This window comes from Artemia franciscana, chromosome 12 (genome assembly GCF_032884065.1).
Source record: "Artemia franciscana chromosome 12, ASM3288406v1, whole genome shotgun sequence".
Lineage (NCBI taxonomy): Eukaryota > Metazoa > Arthropoda > Branchiopoda > Anostraca > Artemiidae > Artemia > Artemia franciscana.
The window spans coordinates 11124564-11144649 of NC_088874.1; the positions used below are offsets into that span (position 1 = coordinate 11124564).

The following is a 20086-nucleotide window of genomic DNA, read 5'->3' on the forward strand; positions in this document are numbered from 1 at the left end:
GGTGCCTCCTCCAAGCCCGCGCTCCGACGCGTAGATAGTACTACAACACCGTGGGCGGGAACGCAAATTTGTTTTGATGCATACACAGCATAGATACCAATATTGGTATCTAAGCCGTGTTGCCAGTTTCCTGTCTCTAGCCGCTAGCATCGCTACCGCGCACTGATTCCCAAAAATAAATCTAAGCTGTGAACTTAGTGAAGTAAACAGACTTGACTTTGCCCAAGCGTTTCCTTGATACTTGAACTTGGAAGCAAGTCTGATGACTTTTTTTTTTCAAACGGGTATTGTTTGATATTATGGGCCTATGTTATCGGGAAACATTTGCAAAATACATGAATCAAACAAAAATTACTGAGCTTTTATCTATGCTAAGACTATATACGGACATTGTCATAAAATGACAATGGTCATAAAAATCGATGCAGGGCGGACTATAATGATGGGATATTTGAAAACAGAATGGGAATAGTCCACGGTTGGGGGATATTCGATATCGATATGTAAGCTTGGTTTTGAAATTTTCACTTCTAAATGTAGACGACCGACACGATTGTGAAAATTGAGATTGAGATATGATCATTTCTCTACTTGAAAAAAGAAACGGTTCTGCTCAGGTTTCCATTCCTAAAGGTTGAAATGCTGTTCTTAGTGTTTTTGAATTTTTGAACCATGTTTTGAAGCTTGTGTGGAATTTTGTAAGCAAGTTTAGGAAAAGTTTAAATTTTGCACTTTAACTTTTGAATACACCACTGTCAGCTCCAATGAGCTGTAACGGCCTTCACTTTGTTATTTTTATAGGTGGATGTTTATTCTAAAGATAACATAACTCTACCAGTTGCTCTGTGGGTTAGTCGACTCAAATCACATACTACTGAGGATCCCGGTAGATGTATCGCTATGATGGAACCCGTAGTCAGAATTGTGGCGAATATTAAGATAGATTCTAGTGGTAGAATATTTGATTGTGACAGGGAAACCCAGGCGCTCTTTGGGTACGATCAAAGTGAGCTCCTGAGAATGGATATAAGAGAAGTGCTGACTGGCCTGAAAATACCGTCTTCTAAAAATGATTCATCAATCGATATACACAGGTTTGATAATTTTATATGGTAGTTTAAAGCGGTGCCTTCAAACCCAACGAAGATGAGCCACTAGAAAGACTGTAAAATGATAAAAATGATTCAGCCTTTGTTATAATTAAATTGAGAAGCAAAAAATGATTCAGATTCCCCGCGGGTAGAATGTACATGATTGGGTGTATAGGTATTCTGTCATGGGTATGGGTAAAGTAGCTGTTACTAATGTCAATTAGTCGTAGTACCAAGCCGCCTGAGACCGACACAGCTTTGTGCGATAATCTCGGCCCCTCGCTGCTCAGAGCTTCATTCGGTGCTTCTTTCAAACGAGTTCCTTCTTCCTTTTAATTTTTTATTATCTCTTCCATCCTATTCTGTATCGTTCAACTTTTCAGTTGATCCCAACAGGACTGCCAAAGACATGCTTTTGGTCAACTTCCCATTTTTCATCCGTAAAATGTAACGTAGCTATTAACGTTTAGTATTAAAATTAACGTTTAATTTAAAATTAAATTGGTTATAACGTTTCTTTCCTTATAGCGGTGGAAAGTGGGATCGAAACATATTTTTTTGTTAAGCTTGTTGTTTGATATGGTTTCATTGCTACTGAACCACCGTGTAATCGAACCCCAAGCAACTGAAAAACCGTGCAGCTGAACCACCATGCAACTTAACCACCGTGCAACTGAATCTCCGTGTTAAGAATCCTTGTGTAACTGAACCCTCGTGCAACTGAACCTAATTTAACTAAGCCCTCGTGTAACTGAACCCCGGTGCAACTCGTATAACTTAACTCTAGTGCAGCTCAAACACCGTATTTATATTTGGTAAAACACAAGTTAGAATCTTTGCGTGGTCAGCCTTGTTGGAAGTGTTTTGGTTTTTAAAGTCATAATATAAGTGACTATCAAGATTATGAATAAAAAAAAGTTTTATTTTGTTTTCACAAATAAACAAAGAAAATCGGACATTACAAACTATTAAAGCCAGATTTATTTCTCCTTTATTATGTCTGTTAATGGGGTTTTCCCTCGCCCTGTCACTGTTTACGGGTCTTGGCGTTTACCCCCTCCCTCTCCCAAGGACAAATCCTCCTCTGGAAAATACCCCCTCGTGGAAATATGGTTTTCCAAATTGGAATATTTATTTGCGTTCTGTTATTTTTTAGTTTAACTAAAGAGTGCTAAGGAAAGTGGGAAATAAGAATTTATTTGTAAGTTTTGCCCATCCCCTCCGTGCAAAAATGTCCTTCTCATGGAAAATCACCCCGAAATTCTCCTCCCCCCTTCAGAAAACTCCCATGCGAAAAATGTCCGTGTGTTTCCCAATAATAAACACTATCTGTAAGCAATAGACGAATTACAAAACTTAAAAAGGTCCTTAAATTTCTGCAATGGGGTTCTCTGATTGTTTTGTATCTAGGGAGAGAGAGAAATACCTAAGAAGGTGCATTTTAATGCCAAAACATCTCAACTCTCATTGAGCCTTCTGATAAAAACAGGATTAGCCCCAGGGAAGAGCCGAGAGGATGATGGAGGTAGAAATTACTTAGAATCCCTAGGCAGTTCTAGTCTTTTTTTTAAGTAGAAAGTGATTGGATATCAACCGCATTTTCCACGGGGGAGTATTTTCCAGGGGGGTATTTTCCGTTACATCGTATTTGTCAGAGGTATTTTCTATAAGAGGTGTTTTCCCCTGGGGACAACTGGGCCAGTTCTCCTCCAATCAGTTTTTACTTTTAAAAAGGCCATTAAAACTTTCAATGTCCATACGCCTAATAAAACGTGGTTAACGAAAACCCCCACAGTCCTGAGGACAAGAGCTGTAGGATATTGCATGTTACCCATTGTTAAAATTTAAAAATTTTATGGAAGGGATGGCCGTAAAAACTTTGGAGAATGCTCATTGGATTGAAAATTTTAATTTCAAGTTCAATTTTGAAAAAAAAAAAGGTAATCGGAGGACAATCAGCCTGTCCTTCTTAACCACCATTTTCCACCCAAGTGCATCCGATCAAAATTTAAACAAATTGGTTTTCAAAATAGTCTAAAGGTCAAATAACCATGCCTCTTGGGTTAATAACCCCGTCATTAGCTCCTGGGGCAAGGGCTGTAAGTTAGCTAGTTACTCAATGTTAACAAATAAGGTTTTTTTGGAATAGATTTTTACATGAACTTGGGGCGGGGGATGTTCATTCGAATGGAAATCAAAAGTTCCAGTGCACTTCTTAAGGTTAAAATTGATCGAAGGGCTTACTCCCCACCCTCTTTTTTCGCCAAATAAATCCGATCGATAATTTTGAGATGACCACTCTGTTTAAAACAGATCAAAGGTTCAATAAATATGCCTCTAGGGTTCACAGCCCCTAGCGTCTGGTGCAAGGGCTATAAGTTATGCAAGTTCCCTATTGTTAACAGAATTTTTTTTTTTTATATTATTTATCAAGAAGAGAGAGCATGTTTGATCCTATAAATAAAAAAAAAGCATGGAGCATTAAGGTCAAATCTAGGGAAATGTCAAGAAGAATGGCAAACACAATTAAAAGACATTTTTCCTTTGTTGATTTTGAAAAGGAAATCCCAGCAATATCTGCAATGACTGATGGTATCAGCCATCACATCATTTGAAAAATGTTTAGGAGCATCTTTAACTAAATCAAGAGGTACTTTGTTTTACAGTTTTACAAGACGACGTATTTGCAATGTGTCAAAAACAGCTGAAGGTATAAATCTAAGGGTATGAAATTTAAGCTTTTTGGCATGTTGAAGGAATGTTGAAAAAAAGGACGGAGCGCAACTAGTCCCCCTCCCACATCCTGTAGCTGTGATCTCCTCAAAGATATCTGACAAAAAATTCGTTATCTAGATTGACAAAGGTCAAATATTTTAAAGGACTAGACAGAAATTAAACGAATTTTGTCAAGCAATCAGATAGGACACGAGCATGATTTAAATAGAATGATTAAATGATCTTTTCAAATAGAAACAACCAGGGACTAATCAAATTAGTCTTTGTGTCAAACTTAGTACTGATTTCTTTGAGGTTAAGCATCAAACATTCATAGCTGAAATTTACAGAAAATTTGGTTGAAAAAAATGCTTTTTTATGTAGAACATTATTGTATGATACATTATAATGAATCCGTCAATTAATTTTATCTGACCTTGACTCTTCTGTGACTTGAGCATTGGTTTTTAGTTGTTTTTCCTTAGTTCTTGGCAATTCGGAAAGGGCATGGACTTAATCAAGTGCATGCTTGCCTTGGTATCTGCAAAGGGGGCGTTTTTTTTTATTGTAATTGGATGTATCATTTACTGAAAACTTTTTGGTCTGTTTTACTATTATGATTTTTTCTTCTTTTTTACTAGCAATAATAATCTAATATAAAAAAGAAGCAAAATCAATCGAAAGCACACCAAAAGTGTCACTTGCGGGGTTGTGCTACTAAAAAAAAGAAAAAAATATATATATAAAAACAACAGGTATATTCTATAAGAAAAAAGGAGGGCGAAACCGTTTGCCGCAAAATTGCTTACATAAATATTTCATACACAATAAATCTACATAATGTCATGATCCCGAAGCAAAAAAAAACTATTATCAATTGTAATCATATTATCACTTATACTACTAAGGATTTTTTTTTTTTCCAAATCTAAACTGTCACTTTCAGATATTCATAAATCACGGGCAATAGTTGCTTGCGTTTCAATAGTTGGACAAGCCTATACCGTGCAAAGAAGTGATACAGCCAGCAAAAAATTTTGTTCAGTGTGACAGGATGTTTAGCTTGGAGTTTTTTGCTGACGAGTTGATCGTGGTTAAATTCAGCGTGTCTGTGCTTTTTTTTTTACAAGGAAGGTGATTTTTCTTGATTTTCCAAACGAATGGTTTTCTGATTTTCCAAACCAATGCTTTCTCATTTCATGGTGTTTGATTATTTTGACATTGAGGAGCAAAGTAGGGCGAGTGAGATAATAAGACATCTTTATTTATTTGAATAGTTATGATATTCATCATAATACGATGGATATATACGCAGTATGTTACGCGTTGTATACGCAGTATGTGAAATTTGAATTAAGTGTCTTTATCTTTTAGTGTTGACAAATCGATTTGAGTACTGTAGAAAACAATTGTAAATCGTCTTATACCCATGGAGATTCAATGTGGGATGTGTTGGCTGTGGTATGTGACATGCGACACTTCTAACGAATTTAAGGTTAAAATTTTCGACTGAACCACCCAATCTTAGTGACAAGTAAAATCTAAGATTTTTAAGTATACAAGGCAGATTGATAACAATAAATAGAACAGTCAAGTAAATGGGTATTTTAATGAATAGCATACCTTATCTTTTATGAAGCAATTAGTAATTTAATTTTAGTTTGTGTAACTAAATACTATCTTGAAATATCTTATCAATGTAAGCTGAGATTTCGATCGTGAACATACTAAATGTTGATGCTTACCATAATGAAATGTGGATACAGGGAGGGAAATCAGGGATGAAAATAAAGCTTTCAAGATCAGGAAAAATTAGTTTTAATTTAGTGCATTTGTAATCAACAGTTAAAGACAAGCGACAACGATAAAAACAGTTTGGAGGCACTAAACGTAGAACGCTTGAAGTTTAACTACGTATAAAAATGCATTATTCTGCATTTTTATCGCTCTGGTTATATTTCTCGACCCATTAAATGTTAGTTTTGAAAAAGATTTAGTTAGCTTTTGGGCTTTGAAGAGATGCCAAGCACTGCAAATTTAATTAGGTAATGTCTAGAGATGACTTTTAGAGTGCCAAAAGAAAGTTTTAAATCAGGAAAAAAAAAACTAAACAGATGGACAATTTTGATAAGCTTTAGTGTTTTTTTTTTTTTTTTTTATTATTTGATGATAACTTTTTTTTGTCTTTTCTTCTGCCTTATCGTCTACGTTTTCTTTTTATAGTCTGTATCATTATCTTTTTTTAATAGGCGGCAAGAATTAACTGCCAGAATGCGTGGCGGTTTTACTTTTCCACTTTCTTTGCGTTTAAGCTGGGATGAAAACAATAACATCAATGCGACCTTATGGGTCTTCACATGCATGAGTGGACTCCTTGTTGTTTGTAGTGACGGGAGGATATCTGACTCCAATTCTGCCTTTGTTCAGTTGGCATTTGGATATAGAATGAATGATCTAGTTGGCCGGGATATTAGCAGTTTAGTACCTGATATATCAGACACGAAATTGGAAGAATATTTTATAGATGGATCTCTCAAGAGAGGAAGAGGACTTCATCGAGATGGCACAGAACTAGGTATATTCATTTGATTTTTTCTTTGAATCTGTTTTTGATGTTCCTAAAGTCGCTACAGGAGGCTGGGATTGGATGGAAAAATTTCAGAGAAGCTTAAAGTTCCCGCTGGTGTGTTTTCACTCGAAATTGCACCATAATCCTTCTGACAAGAAATGTATTTTTCTGCTTCATAGACTGTTTCAAGGAGTATTTTGATGCAGCTGACAGAACAACCAAGATAGTATTAAATGAGAAACCAATATTAGGTATCTTTTACTAGTAGTCAATAAAAATATTTATTAATGTACTTCTGTTTATTTACTACTTTACTAGTACCTAAGTAAAATATCGTTAGCTTTATCTTCTATTCCGTCTTATACTTCAAATCGTTAAAATAGTTGCATGATTTAGTTCTACATAGCTTGCCGGTTAATGTGAATCCTACTATTTTAGGTGCCCGACATGCAACACCAATTCTTGCTGCGCCATCTTTAACGCACTTATGTGACCCAAGGGCAGATCTTATGTTAATTACCCTCACAATATTGGTAAAGTTGCATGAAAGAACTGTAGGTGGTTTTAATTTTACGGGGGTGATAGATGTGCATGGTTAAATGACCCACCTGCTTAAATAACCTCTTTTTCAACCCATTTTGATCTGATTCCACTCTTAGGTGTTTGCCACCAACAAATGAATGACATATAGGTATCCCTTGAAAGAAGTGTTGTTTGGTATCTATAGTATTCCTAGAACTTGGCCTACGATATATCAGTATCGGTATTGGAAATACTGCACTGAGAACACTTTCCAATTAATTAACAATTTTCATTGAATTCTTTTTACCTCTCTAGTTCCTCACATACATAATTTTTTCTCCTGCTACATTTTATCTAACTTTTTCGTTAAACAATTTACAATCCTTAACAATTTCCTCATTCATACGGTGTTCCATCAATTAAATAAATTTTACTGCATATTTGTCCATCTTGTTCGTAGTTTCGTTTTACCACACGCGCATATACAATTTTTTTCAAGCCGACTACTGCTGCTAACAACTCACCGCAGCACCAAGCCGCCTGAGGCCAACACAGCTACGCACACTCCTCCTCCATCCCAGTCTATTCAAAGCCTCCCTCTGTACACCCTCCCAGTAAGTTTCCATTTCCTTTAAATCTTTTTTTATGACATCCTCTCATCTCAGACGAGCACGACCTGTTTTCCGTTTAACCCTAGACAGGTGGCTGGAAAGGATAATCTTTGGCAATCTGTCATCCTTCATCCGCAGAACGTGCCCTAGCTATTTCAACCTTTCTATCATTATAGCCCTAGATTGTAAGATTGAACCACATTTTTGTACAGCCTGCATTTTGAAATACGGTCAGTCAGACGGGTACCCAGAGCAATCCGTAGGCAATTTTTCAGGAAAACTAGTAAATATTCATCCATTTTTCGGAGCACCCATGCTTCAGAGCCATATTTGACCACTGTCATCACTATTCCTTCAAACCCCCATGAAATAATAATAATAAAAATAATACCATGAACAGTATAACCTTAACTATCTGACGTTTTTTATACAATATAATGAATTGATAATTTTACTTGCCCACAGACCTTTCTGTTCTGTTCATACTGGTCAAATGATTTCATAATCTCTGTACACCCTATAAACGATAATGTAACTTTCAATCCGGTTTTATGTGTTTAGCTATTTCTTGAAAGTTTACCTTAGGGATCGTCCTTAAGGTCGACCTAGAAAACCTCTTCACCCATAAATCGTGTGCTTGTCCACCTGCGATGAAACGATTTGCAATAAATCGTTATCTTACAGTTATGAGTTAGACATATTTGAAAGTTGTATTTTCGGATCAATATGGGTAGCTACAATTGAAGTTTTTTATCACTAAGTTCCCGTGCATTGTAATTATGTTTGTCAATTACGAATAGTGAAATTCTGAGAGATTTTTCATCTTGTTTTTCTGGTTGAAGTAAAAGGTAGAGGATCCATGTGAAGATTTGAAATCATTTGCGGTTGTAAGCTCTGAGAATAATCATAATTACTATTTAGTTATGGTTCTGTCAGAAGAATTTCATTGATTGATTCTAAATTTAGAAAGAATCGTTATGGCTTCTAATTTGGCCATAAATTTGGTAGATCATTAAATTTTAAACCAATGCTGAAATACACATTGCCCTGGGTCGCATGTGGATACAGCAATGATTTTCTTTTTTTTCATTTCAAGTCATTTTTGGTCTCCAATTGCCTTCAAATGACTTTGCCTTCAAATTGCCTTCAATGCTTGCCTATCTGCTTTAGTTCTGTCTTAGTAAGATTAAATAAAAAAAAAAACAAGTTTTTTTTAAATGAAAGTAAGGAGCGACATTAAAACTTAAAACGAACAGAAATTACTCCGTATATGAAAGGGGCTTTTCCTCCTCGACACCCCGCTCCTTACGCTGTTTTAAAAGTAGAGTTGCGAGAAAGAATCAAACTTTAGCGCAAGGAGCGGGGTGTCGAGGAGGAAAAGCCCCTTTCATATACGGAGTAATTTCTGTTCGTTTTAAGTTTTAATGTCGCTCCTTACTTTCATTTAAAAAAACTTGTTTTTTTTTATTTAATTTCTGAAAGTTTTTGAATTAATGCATGTCTGATTTTGGCTCTCCGTACATAAATTACTAAAATGAAATTTGCATATTAATTCTTTTTTTGGCTAAATGGCTTTCTCTTAGTTATGATCAGACGATTTTGAGAAATAAGGGGTGGGGAAGGAGGTCTAGTTGTCCTCCAATTTTTCGGTTACTCAAAAAGGCAACTAGATCTTTTAATTTTTAACGAACGTTTTTATTAGTAAAAAAAAACGTAACTTAAGAATTAACTTACGTAACAAACGTACATAACTTACGTAACTTACGTTACGTTTATCCCAATTCTTTAAGAATGACCCCTGAATCAGAAAGGCCGTAGAATAAATTGTTGAAATTATTTAAAAAAAAATTTTAGCATAAAGAGCGAAGTATTTATCTCCTCCTAAATACATCGCTCTTTATGCTAAAGTATTTTTAGAACCCTTCATATGCGTAATAATCTCTGTTCGTTTTAAGTTTTAATGCTTCTCCTTACTTTCAATTGAAAAAACTTTTTCATGTTCATATTTTCATTGTTTTTTTTTTATAGTAATGCTAGAAAGTCCTGCGCCCTTTTCATTGAATTTCTCTTCCCCCATGAAATACTCCTCCAAGGAAAGATCTTCCCATATAGACCCCTTCCCTGAACCCCACACCCAAACCAAAAAAATCCCCCTGATAACGTCGGTACACTTCCCAGTAACCATTACTGTATGTAAACATTGGTCAAAGTTTGTAACTTGCAGCCCCTCCCCCAGGGACTGTGGGGGGGTAAGTCATCCCCAAAGACATAGTTATTATGGTTTTCGACTATGCGGAACAAAATGGCTATCTCAAAATTTTGATCCGGTGACTTTGGGAAAAAAATGAGCGTGGGAGGGGGCCTAGGTGCCCTCCAATTTTTTTGGTCACTTAAAAAGGGCACTAGAACTTATCATTTCCGTTAGAATGAGCCCTCTTGCAACACTCTAGGACCACTTGGTCGATACGATTACCCCTGGAAAAAAAAAAAAAAAAAAAAACAAATAAACACGCACCCGTGATTTGTCTTCTGGCAAAAAATACGAAATTCCACATTTTTGTAGATTGGACCTGGGAATTTTTTCTATAGGGTTCTCTGATACGCTGAATGCGATGGTGTAATTTTCGTTAAGATCCTATGACTTTTAGGGGGTGTTATCCCCTATTTTCCAAAATAAGGCAAATTTTCTCAGGCTCGTAACTTTTGATGACAAAGATTAAATTTGATGAAATTTATATATTTAAAATCAGCATAAAAATCCGATTCTTTTGATATATCTTTTAGTATCGAAATTCCGTTTTTTAGAGTTTCGTTTACTATTGAGCTGGGTCGCTCCTTACTACAGTTCGTTACCACGAACTGTTTGATAGACAGTCCTGAAGAAGTGAAAACAATCAGTTTTATACAGCTCTGTAAAAATGCCAGCTTTGCCTCTCAGAGAGACTATCTGTCTTGGTTTTACTTAAAACCATTTAGCAAAAAAAAAATTATATGCTAATTTCTTTTTATTTCATTATGTGCTGTGAGCCAAAATCAAAACATGCGTTCAAAAACGTTCAGAAATAAAAAAAAAAAAGTTTTTTTTAATTGAAAGTAAGGAGCGACATTAAAACTTAAAACGAACAGAAACTAATCTGTATATGAAAGGGTCTGTTTCCTCCTCAATGCTCCGCTCTTTACGCTAAAGTTTGACTATTTCTCTCAAATATACTTTTTAAAACGGATTTGTCCTATCTAGAACAGCCAAAATAACTTGTCGCATAAGATCGTTTTTTTTTGTTTATGTGTAATAAAATAATTACAACGGTTCTTTAAGAAATACAATTTTGATTTTAAATCGATGAAGGATCTATCGCTGCTATTACGCTTAAAAGTCGTATCTGACATTTCAACAAACTATTGGCTAAGCTGTTATCACAGGGAAGTTCAGATCAGGAGGATCGTAGTGTAATTTAGCGTGTGTTGTCCCACTGATTCTCCCTTTGAATGTAGATTAGCAAATGATTTTTGAAAATTATTTCAGAAGTTTGGAAATATCAGATACGACCATTATGCGTAACAGTGGCGATATTAAAGCTTATTGCGCTTTCAAATAGGAGATATTTGACTGCATTTAATTGTAGTAAGCAGAAAGTGGCTTATAAGAAAATGTAAGTTATTGAATGCTTTCAGTGCCAAATGGTACTCCTAGGTTATTGCACTACCAAAGCACAAGAGGCCAACACAGCTGGGCACGGTCCTCCTGCTTCCCAATCTGTTCAAAGCTTGACTCTTTGCTCTCTCAAACAGAGTTTCCTTTAAACCCTTACTTAGTACATCTTCTCGTTCCATTTGAGGATGACCTGGTTATCTTTTGATCCTGGTAGGATGGCCAAAAAGCACGGTTTATGGCAATCTATCAACCCTCTTCAGCGGAACCTGGCCTAGTCATTTAACCTGTTTTTGGCCTTTGCCAAATAACTAAATTTTAATGTACTAAGGGGGTCTTGGTGTTATATGATATTTTTTCTTACGATTCTCTAAGAAATATTCTAATTTCTATCAGTTTGTCCATGGTGATGCCCAACTAAATAGAAATAAGTTTACCTCTTGGCTTCGATGTATGGAATGTTACGATTCTGAATGATTTGTCCTAAATGTTGGTCTTTGAAATTTTCTCCTTCACCTGGAATTCCAGGATGACACATGGAATTTGGCGAACCGAAACATAATTTCCAGTTGCGTTGTTGCAGTTTGACAGGGAACTATGACATATGTTATGTTCTGGATTTAAGTGGTGAAGAGAAAATAAAGTTTAAGCCAAAAGTAAGAATTCAAAATTATGTGTTTTTTTCTGACTAACTAGATGTATTTTTTTTTTTTTTTTACCGACAATTATTCTATTTTGTTTTTGTCTTTTCAAGGTAACGTAATGTCGGATTCTTTAACAGAGTTGGAAAATTCGTAGATTTTAACCAGACTGTTTGTAGCGACCCAATTTGTTTTACCGAGTGACCAAAACCACTGGAAGGGAGTAGCCTACTATTAATAAGTGCCCCCTATGTTTGCTATTGAAACTACCTTTTGCAATCAGTTAAAATTATTTTTCTCTTGTTAAACATTATATTTCAATTATATATATATATATATATATATATATATATATATATATATATATATATATATATATATACTAGCTGTTGGGGTGGCGCTTCGCGCCACCCCAACACCTAGTTGGTGGGGGCGCTTCGCGCCCCCCCAAGCCCCCCCGCGCGCGTAAGTCGTTACGCGCCATATTAGTTACGCGCCATTGTAGTTGTGTCCCTATGTCCCACCTGTGAATATAGATATATATATATATATATATATATATATATATATATATATATATATATATATATATATATATATATATATATATATATATATATATATTTATATATATATATATATATATATATATATATATATATATATATATATATATATATATATATATATATATATATACTAGCTGTTGGGGTGGCGCTTCGCGCCACCCCAACACCTAGTTGGTGGGGGCGCTTCGCGCCCCCCCCAAGCCCCCCCGCGCGCGTAAGTCGTTACGCGCCATAATAGTTACGCGCCATTGTAGTTGTGTCCCTATGTCCCACCTGTGAATATAGATATATATATATATATGGTTTTAACTACGTAAAACTTGCGAATATACAACATTCTTTGCTGTCCCATTGTCTTTGCATATAAATAGATTGTCAGGTTATCCCCCTGTTTCCCCCGGTGTCCCCGTTGTAGTTGTGTCCCTGTGTCCCGGTCGTCATTTATATTCCCTGTGTCCCGGGTCCCGGTCATCATTTGTATCCCGGTGTCCCGGTCTGTATATACATTCGTTTTTTAGTTTTGTTTTTCTCCTTTATTTTTTTCCTTTTTTTTTCTTTTTTAGCTTATTTAGATTTTTAGATTTTTTAGTTTTTTTTATTAGTTTTTAGTTGGTGGGGGCGCTTCGCGCCCCCCCCAAGCCCCCCCGCGCGCGTAAGTCGTTACGCGCCATAATAGTTACGCGCCATTGTAGTTGTGTCCCTATGTCCCACCTGTGAATATAGATATATATATATATATGGTTTTAACTACGTAAAACTTGCGAATATACAACATTCTTTGCTGTCCCATTGTCTTTGCATATAAATAGATTGTCAGGTTATCCCCCTGTTTCCCCCGGTGTCCCCGTTGTAGTTGTGTCCCTGTGTCCCGGTCGTCATTTATATTCCCTGTGTCCCGGGTCCCGGTCATCATTTGTATCCCGGTGTCCCGGTCTGTATATACATTCGTTTTTTAGTTTTGTTTTTCTCCTTTATTTTTTTCCTTTTTTTTCTTTTTTAGCTTATTTAGATTTTTAGATTTTTTAGTTTTTTTTATTAGTTTTTAGTTTTTATTTCTTTTTAGTTTTTTTGTCCCGGTCGTCATTTATATCCCCCTGTTTCCCCCGGTGTCCCCGTTGTAGTTGTGTCCCTGTGTCCCGGTCGTTATTTATTTTTTAGTTTTTTACCTTTTTTTAGTTTTTTTAGTTTTTTAGCTTTTTTATTTTTTTATTAGTTTTTAGTTTTTTTGTAGTTTTTGCCTTTTTTTTAGTTTTTTTAGTTTTTTAGCTTTTTTATTAGTTTTTAGTTTTTTTTGTAGTTTTTGCCTTTTTTTAGTTTTTTTAGTTTTTTAGCTTTTTTATTTTTTTTATTAGTTTTTAGTTTTTTTTGTAGTTTTTGCCTTTTTTTAGTTTTTTCAGTTTTGACGTCACCTGATCCAGTTTTTTCAGGTGACGTCACCTGATCCACGATCCACAGATCCACAGACAACTTATTTTTATATATATAGATAGTTTTTTTTTTTACTTATGTCCTGGTCGTCATTTATACTCCCTGTGTCCCGGTGCTTTGTTGATTGCTAATCGAACATTCCTTTTGTCCTGGTCGCTTTCTCTTTGAGTGTCGTCATTTATTAGTTTTTTTCCTTTTTTTTTAGTTTTTTATTGGTTTTTACCTTTATTTTAGCTTATTTTTCAGTTTTTTCCTTTTTTTTAGTTTTTTTTTATTTTTTATTTTTTTTAGTTTTTTACCTTTTTTTAGTTTTTTTAGTTTTTTTAGTTTTTTAGCTTTTTTCCTTTTTTTATTAGTTTTTAGTTTTTTTTTGTAGTTTTTGCCTTTTTTTAGTTTTTTCAGTTTTTTTTTTAGTTTTTTATTGGTTTTTACCTTTATAGTTTTTTTAGTTTTTTAGCTTTTTTATTTTTTTTATTAGTTTTTAGTTTTCTTTGTAGTTTTTGCCTTTTTTTAGTTTTTTCAGTTTTGACGTCACCTAATCCAGTTTTTTCAGGTGACGTCACCTGACACATCCATCCACACATCCACAGACAGACAACTTATTTTTATATATATAGATATATATATATATATATATATATATGTTTTTAACTACGTAAAACTTGCGAATATACAACATTCTTTGCTGTCCCATTGTCTGTGCATATAAATAGATTTTCAGGTTTACCGACTCTTGAACATGCAACATATAATGGTCCATGGGAAAACAATCCGTATTCAGATCTATACCTCATGATTCTAATGATTGCCCTTGAGCTTTGTTGATGGTGATTGCTAATCGACCATTCCCTGAGTTGCCATCGTCATTTATATATCCCCCTGTGCACCCCGGCGTCCCCTTTGTAGTTATGTCCCTGTGTCCCGGTCGTCATTTATATTCCCTGTGTCCCGGTCGTCATTTGTGTCCCGGTGTTCCAGTCTGTGATTTCTCTTTGAGTGTCCCAGGCGTCATTTATATTCCTTGTGTCCCGGTGTCCCGGTCGTCATTTATATCCCCCTGTGCCCCCCGGCGTCCCCATTGTAGTTGTGTCCCTGTGTCCCGGTCGTCATTTATATTCCCTGTGTCCCGGTCGTCATTTGTATCCCGGTGTCCCGGTCTGTATATACATTCGTTTTTTAGTTTTGTTTTTCTCCTTTATTTTTTTCCTTTTTTCTTTTTTTTCTTTTTTAGTTTATTTAGATTTTTAGATTTTTTAGTTTTTTTATTAGTTTTTAGTTTTTTTGTAGTTTTTACCATTTTTTTAGTTTTTTTAGTTTTTTTTTTTACTTATGTCCTGGTCGTCATTATATATATTTATTCATATTTTTTTAGTTTTCTTTTTCTCTTTTATTTTTCAGTTTTTTCCTTTTTTTTACTTTTTTTCTTTTTTAGTTTTTAGTTTTTTTTAGTTTTTTACCTTTTTTTAGTTTTTTTTTAGTTTTTTTAGTTTTTTAGCTTTTTTATTTTTTTATTAGTTTTTATTTTTTTTGTAGTTTTTGCCTTTTTTTATTTTTTTCAGTTTTTTTTTTAGTTATTAGATTTTTACCTTTTTTTTAGTTTTTTTTAGTTTTTCAGCTTTTTTAGTTTTTTTTTTCTTTTTAGTTTTTTTTGTAGTTTTTACCTTTTTTAGTTTTTTTCTTCTTTTGTATTAGTGTGAAATAATTCAGACGTCATATGCGGACAAACATGACGTCACCTGATCCACAGATCCACACACAGACAACTTATTTTTATATATATAGATATATATTTAACTACGTAAAACTTGCGAATATACAACATTCTTCGCTGTCCTATTGTCTGTCCATATAAATAGATTGTCAGGTTTACCAACTCTTGAACATGCAACATAATAATTGTCCATGGGAAAACAATTCGTATTCATATCTATACCGCATTTTTCTAACGATTGCCCTTGAGCTTTGTTGATGGTGATTGCTAATCGAACATTCCCTGTGTCCCCGTCGTCATCTATATATCCCCCTGTGCCCCCGGCGTCCCCGTTGGAGTTGTATCCCTGTGTCCAGGTCGTCATTTATATTCCCTGTGTCCCGGTCGTCATTTGTGTCCCGGTATCCCAGTCTGTAATTTCTCTTAGAGTGTCCTGGTCGTCATTTATATAGATATATAGATACAGTTTCATTTCAGTTTTTTTTCTTTTATAGTTTTTTCTTTTCTTATTTTTTTCTTTTTTAGTTTTTCTTTTTTAAGTTTCTTCTTTTTATTGATAATAAACCTCAAAATTTTGGGTATCTGTTTTAAGGTTTTCGAATTACCTTAATCTTTTGTCAAAATATATTGAAACATTTGTGGAATTCCCAGTTTTTTTAGTTTTTTCTTTTTTTTTTAGCTGTTTAGGTTTTTTTTTAGTTTTTTTTTCTTTTTAGTTTTTTACCTTTTTATTTTTTTTACATTTTTCCTTTTTAAGTTTTTTTCTTTTTTTAATTTTTTATTTATTTTTTTTTTTAGTTTTTCTTTTTAGTTTTGTTTTTAGTTTTTTACCATTTTTGTTTTTTCGAATTACTTTAACCTATTGTCAAAATATTTCGAAATATTTATGCAATTTCCAGTTTTTACATTCTAGTTTGTTTTCTTTTATATATATAGAAGATATAATCTGGCGTAATGGACAGACAACTTATTTTTATATATATTGTCAAAATATATTGAAATATTTGTGCAATTCCCAGTTTGTTTAGTTTTTTCTTTTTTTTAGTTTTTTAGCTTTTTTAGTTTTTTATCTTTTTTATTTTTTTATGTTTTTTCTTTTTGGGTTTTTTCTTTTTTTTATTTTTTCAATTTTTAATTTTTTTTTTAGTTTTTTCTTTTTAGTTTTTTTTTAGTTTTTTACCATTTTTCTTTTTTCGAATTACTTTAATCTAGTTTTTACCTTTTTTAGTTTTTTTTAGTTTTTTAGATGAAAATTTTTTTTAGTTTTTTCCTTTTTTTCTTTTTAGTTTTTTATTGGTTTTTACCTTTATTTTAGCTTATTTTTCAGTTTTTTCCTTTTTTTAGTTTTTTTTTTATTTTTTATTTTTTTTAGTTTTTTACCTTTTTTTAGTTTTTTTAGTTTTTTTAGTTTTTTAGCTTTTTTACTTTTTTTATTAGTTTTTAGTTTTTTTTGTAGTTTTTGCCTTTTTTTAGTTTTTTCAGTTTTTTTTTTTAGTTTTTTATTGGTTTTTACCTTTATTTTAGCTTATTTTTCAGTTTTTTCCTTTTTTTTAGTTTTTTTTAGTTTTTAGTTTTTTTAGTTTTTTACCTTTTTTAGTTTTTTTAGTTTTTTTAGTTTTTTAGCTTTTTTATTTTTTTTATTAGTTTTTAGTTTTTTTTGTAGTTTTTTCCTTTTTTTTAGTTTTTTTAGTTTTTTCCTTTTTTTTTAGTTTTTTTTATTTTTTATTTTTTTTAGTTTTTTTTATTTTTTATTTTTTTTTAGTTTTTTACCTTTTTTTAGTTTTTTTAGTTTTTTTAGTTTTTTAGCTTTTTTACTTTTTTTTATTAGTTTTTAGTTTTTTTTGTAGTTTTTGCCTTTTTTAGTTTTTTCAGTTTTTTTTTTAGTTTTTTATTGGTTTTTACCTTTATTTTAGCTTATTTTTCAGTTTTTTCCTTTTTTTAGTTTTTTTTTAGTTTTAGTTTTTTTAGTTTTTTACCTTTTTTTTAGTTTTTTTAGTTTTTTTAGTTTTTTAGCTTTTTTATTTTTTTTATTAGTTTTTAGTTTTTTTTGTAGTTTTTGCCTTTTTTTAGTTTTTTTAGTTTTTTAGCTTTTTTATTAGTTTTTAGTTTTTTTTGTAGTTTTTGCCTTTTTTTAGTTTTTTAGCTTTTTTATTTTTTTTATTAGTTTTTAGTTTTTTTTGTAGTTTTTGCCTTTTTTAGTTTTTTCAGTTTTGACGTCACCTGATCCAGTTTTTTCAGGTGACGTCACCTGATCCATCCACAGATCCACAGACAACTTATTTTTATATAGATAGATATATCTATATATATAAAAATAAGTTGTCTGTCTGTGGATGGATGGATCAGGTGACGTCACCTGAAAAAACTGGATCAGGTGACGTCAAAACTGAAAAAACTAAAAAAAGGCAAAAACTACAAAAAAAACTAAAAACTAATAAAAAAAAATAAAAAAGCTAAAAAACTAAAAAAACTAAAAAAAGGCAAAAACTACAAAAAAAAACTAAAAACTAATAAAAAAGCTAAAAAACTAAAAAAACTAAAAAAAGGCAAAAACTACAAAAAAAACTAAAAACTAATAAAAAAAATAAAAAAGCTAAAAAACTAAAAAAACTAAAAAAACTAAAAAAAGGTAAAAAACTAAAAAAACTAAAAAAAACTTAAAACTAAAAAAAACTAAAAAAAAGGAAAAAACTGAAAAATAAGCTAAAATAAAGGTAAAAACCAATAAAAAACTAAAAAAAAAACTGAAAAAACTAAAAAAAAGGCAAAAACTACAAAAAAACTAAAAACTAATAAAAAAAAGTAAAAAAGCCAAAAAACAAAAAAACTAAAAAAAAACTAAAAAAAGGTAAAAAACTAAAAAAAAATAAAAAATAAAAAAAAAAATAAAAAAAAGGAAAAAACTGAAAAATAAGCTAAAATAAAGGTAAAAACCAATAAAAAACTAAAAAGAAAAAAAGGAAAAAACTAAAAAAAATTTTCATCTAAAAAACTAAAAAAGGTAAAAACTAAAAGAACTAAAAAAGAAAAAAATAAATGACGACACTCAAAGAGAAAGCGACCAGGACAAAAGGAATGTTCGATTAGCAATCAACAAAGCACCGGGACACAGGGAGTATAAATGACGACCAGGACATAAGTAAAAAAAAAAATAAAAAAACTAAAAAAAAGGTAAAAACTACAAAAAAACTAAAAAGAAAAAAAAAACTAAAAACTAATAAAAAAACTAAAAAATCTAAAAATCTAAATAAACTAAAAAAGAAAAAAAAAGGAAAAAAATAAAGGAGAAAAACAAAACTTAAAAAAAGGCAAAAACTACAAAAAAAACTAAAAACTAATAAAAAAAGTAAAAAAGCTAAAAAACTAAAAAAACTAAAAAAAACTAAAAAAAGGTAAAAAACTAAAAAAAAATAAAAAATAAAAAAAAATAAAAAAAAGGAAAAAACTGAAAAATAAGCTAAAATAAAGGTAAAAACCAATAAAAAACTAAAAAGAAAAAAAGGAAAAAACTAAAAAAATTTCATCTAAAAAACTAAAAAAAACTAAAAAAGGTAAAAACTAAAAGAACTAAAAAAGAAAAAAAATAAATGACGACACTCAAAGAGAAAGCGACCAGGACAAAAGGAATGTTCGATTAGCAATCAACAAAGCACCGGGACACAGGGAGTATAAATGACGACCAGGACATAAGTAAAAAAAAAACTAACAAAACTAAAAAGAAGGTAAAAACTACAAAAAAACTAAAAAGAAAAAAAAACTAAAAACTAATAAAAAAACTAAAAAATCTAAAAATCTAAATAAACTAAAAAAGAAAAAAAAAGGAAAAAAATAAAGGAGAAAAACAAAACTAAAAAACGAATGCATATACAGACCGGGACACCGGGATACAAATGACGACCGGGACACAGGGAATATAAATGACGACCGGGACACAGGGACACAACTACAACGGGGACACCGGGGGAAACAGGGGGATATAAATGACGACCGGGACACCGGGACAGGGAATGGTCGATTAGCAATCACCATCAACAAAGCTCAAGGGCGATCATTAGAATCATGAGGTATAGATCTGAATACAGATTGTTTTCCCATGGACCATTATATGTTGCATGTTCAAGAGTCGGTAAACCTGACAATCTATTTATATGCAAAGACAATGGGACAGCAAAGAATGTTGTATATTCGCAAGTTTTACGTAGTTAAAACCATATATATATATATATATATATATATATATATATATATATATTCACAGGTGGGACATAGGGACACAACTACAATGGCGCGTAACTATTATGGCGCGTAACGACTTACGCGCGCGGGGGGGCTTGGGGGGGCGCGAAGCGCCCCACCAACTAGGTGTTGGGGTGGCGCGAAGCGCCACCCCAACAGCTAGTATATATATATATATATATATATATATATATATATATATATATATATATATATATATATATATATATATATATATATACATATATGTATATATCTTGTATTCTTGTATGTATACGTAGAAGAAGTAAGATTATTTATCACTAAGAAACTAATGAAATAAAACTAAAAAACTATTCCCGGTA

General features: G+C 32.3%; 1 protein-coding gene across 1 annotated transcript in view; it reads left to right on the forward strand.

Moving 5' to 3' along the window:
* Nucleotides 1-20086, forward strand: part of LOC136033676 (PAS domain-containing serine/threonine-protein kinase-like) — a gene marked incomplete in the record, with an annotated part of 89488 nt that overhangs the window by 42210 nt on the left and 27192 nt on the right. The window contains 2 exon segments of the mRNA XM_065714511.1: nucleotides 802-1094; nucleotides 6056-6381. Of these exon segments, the coding sequence (XP_065570583.1) occupies nucleotides 802-1094; nucleotides 6056-6381 (619 nt within the window).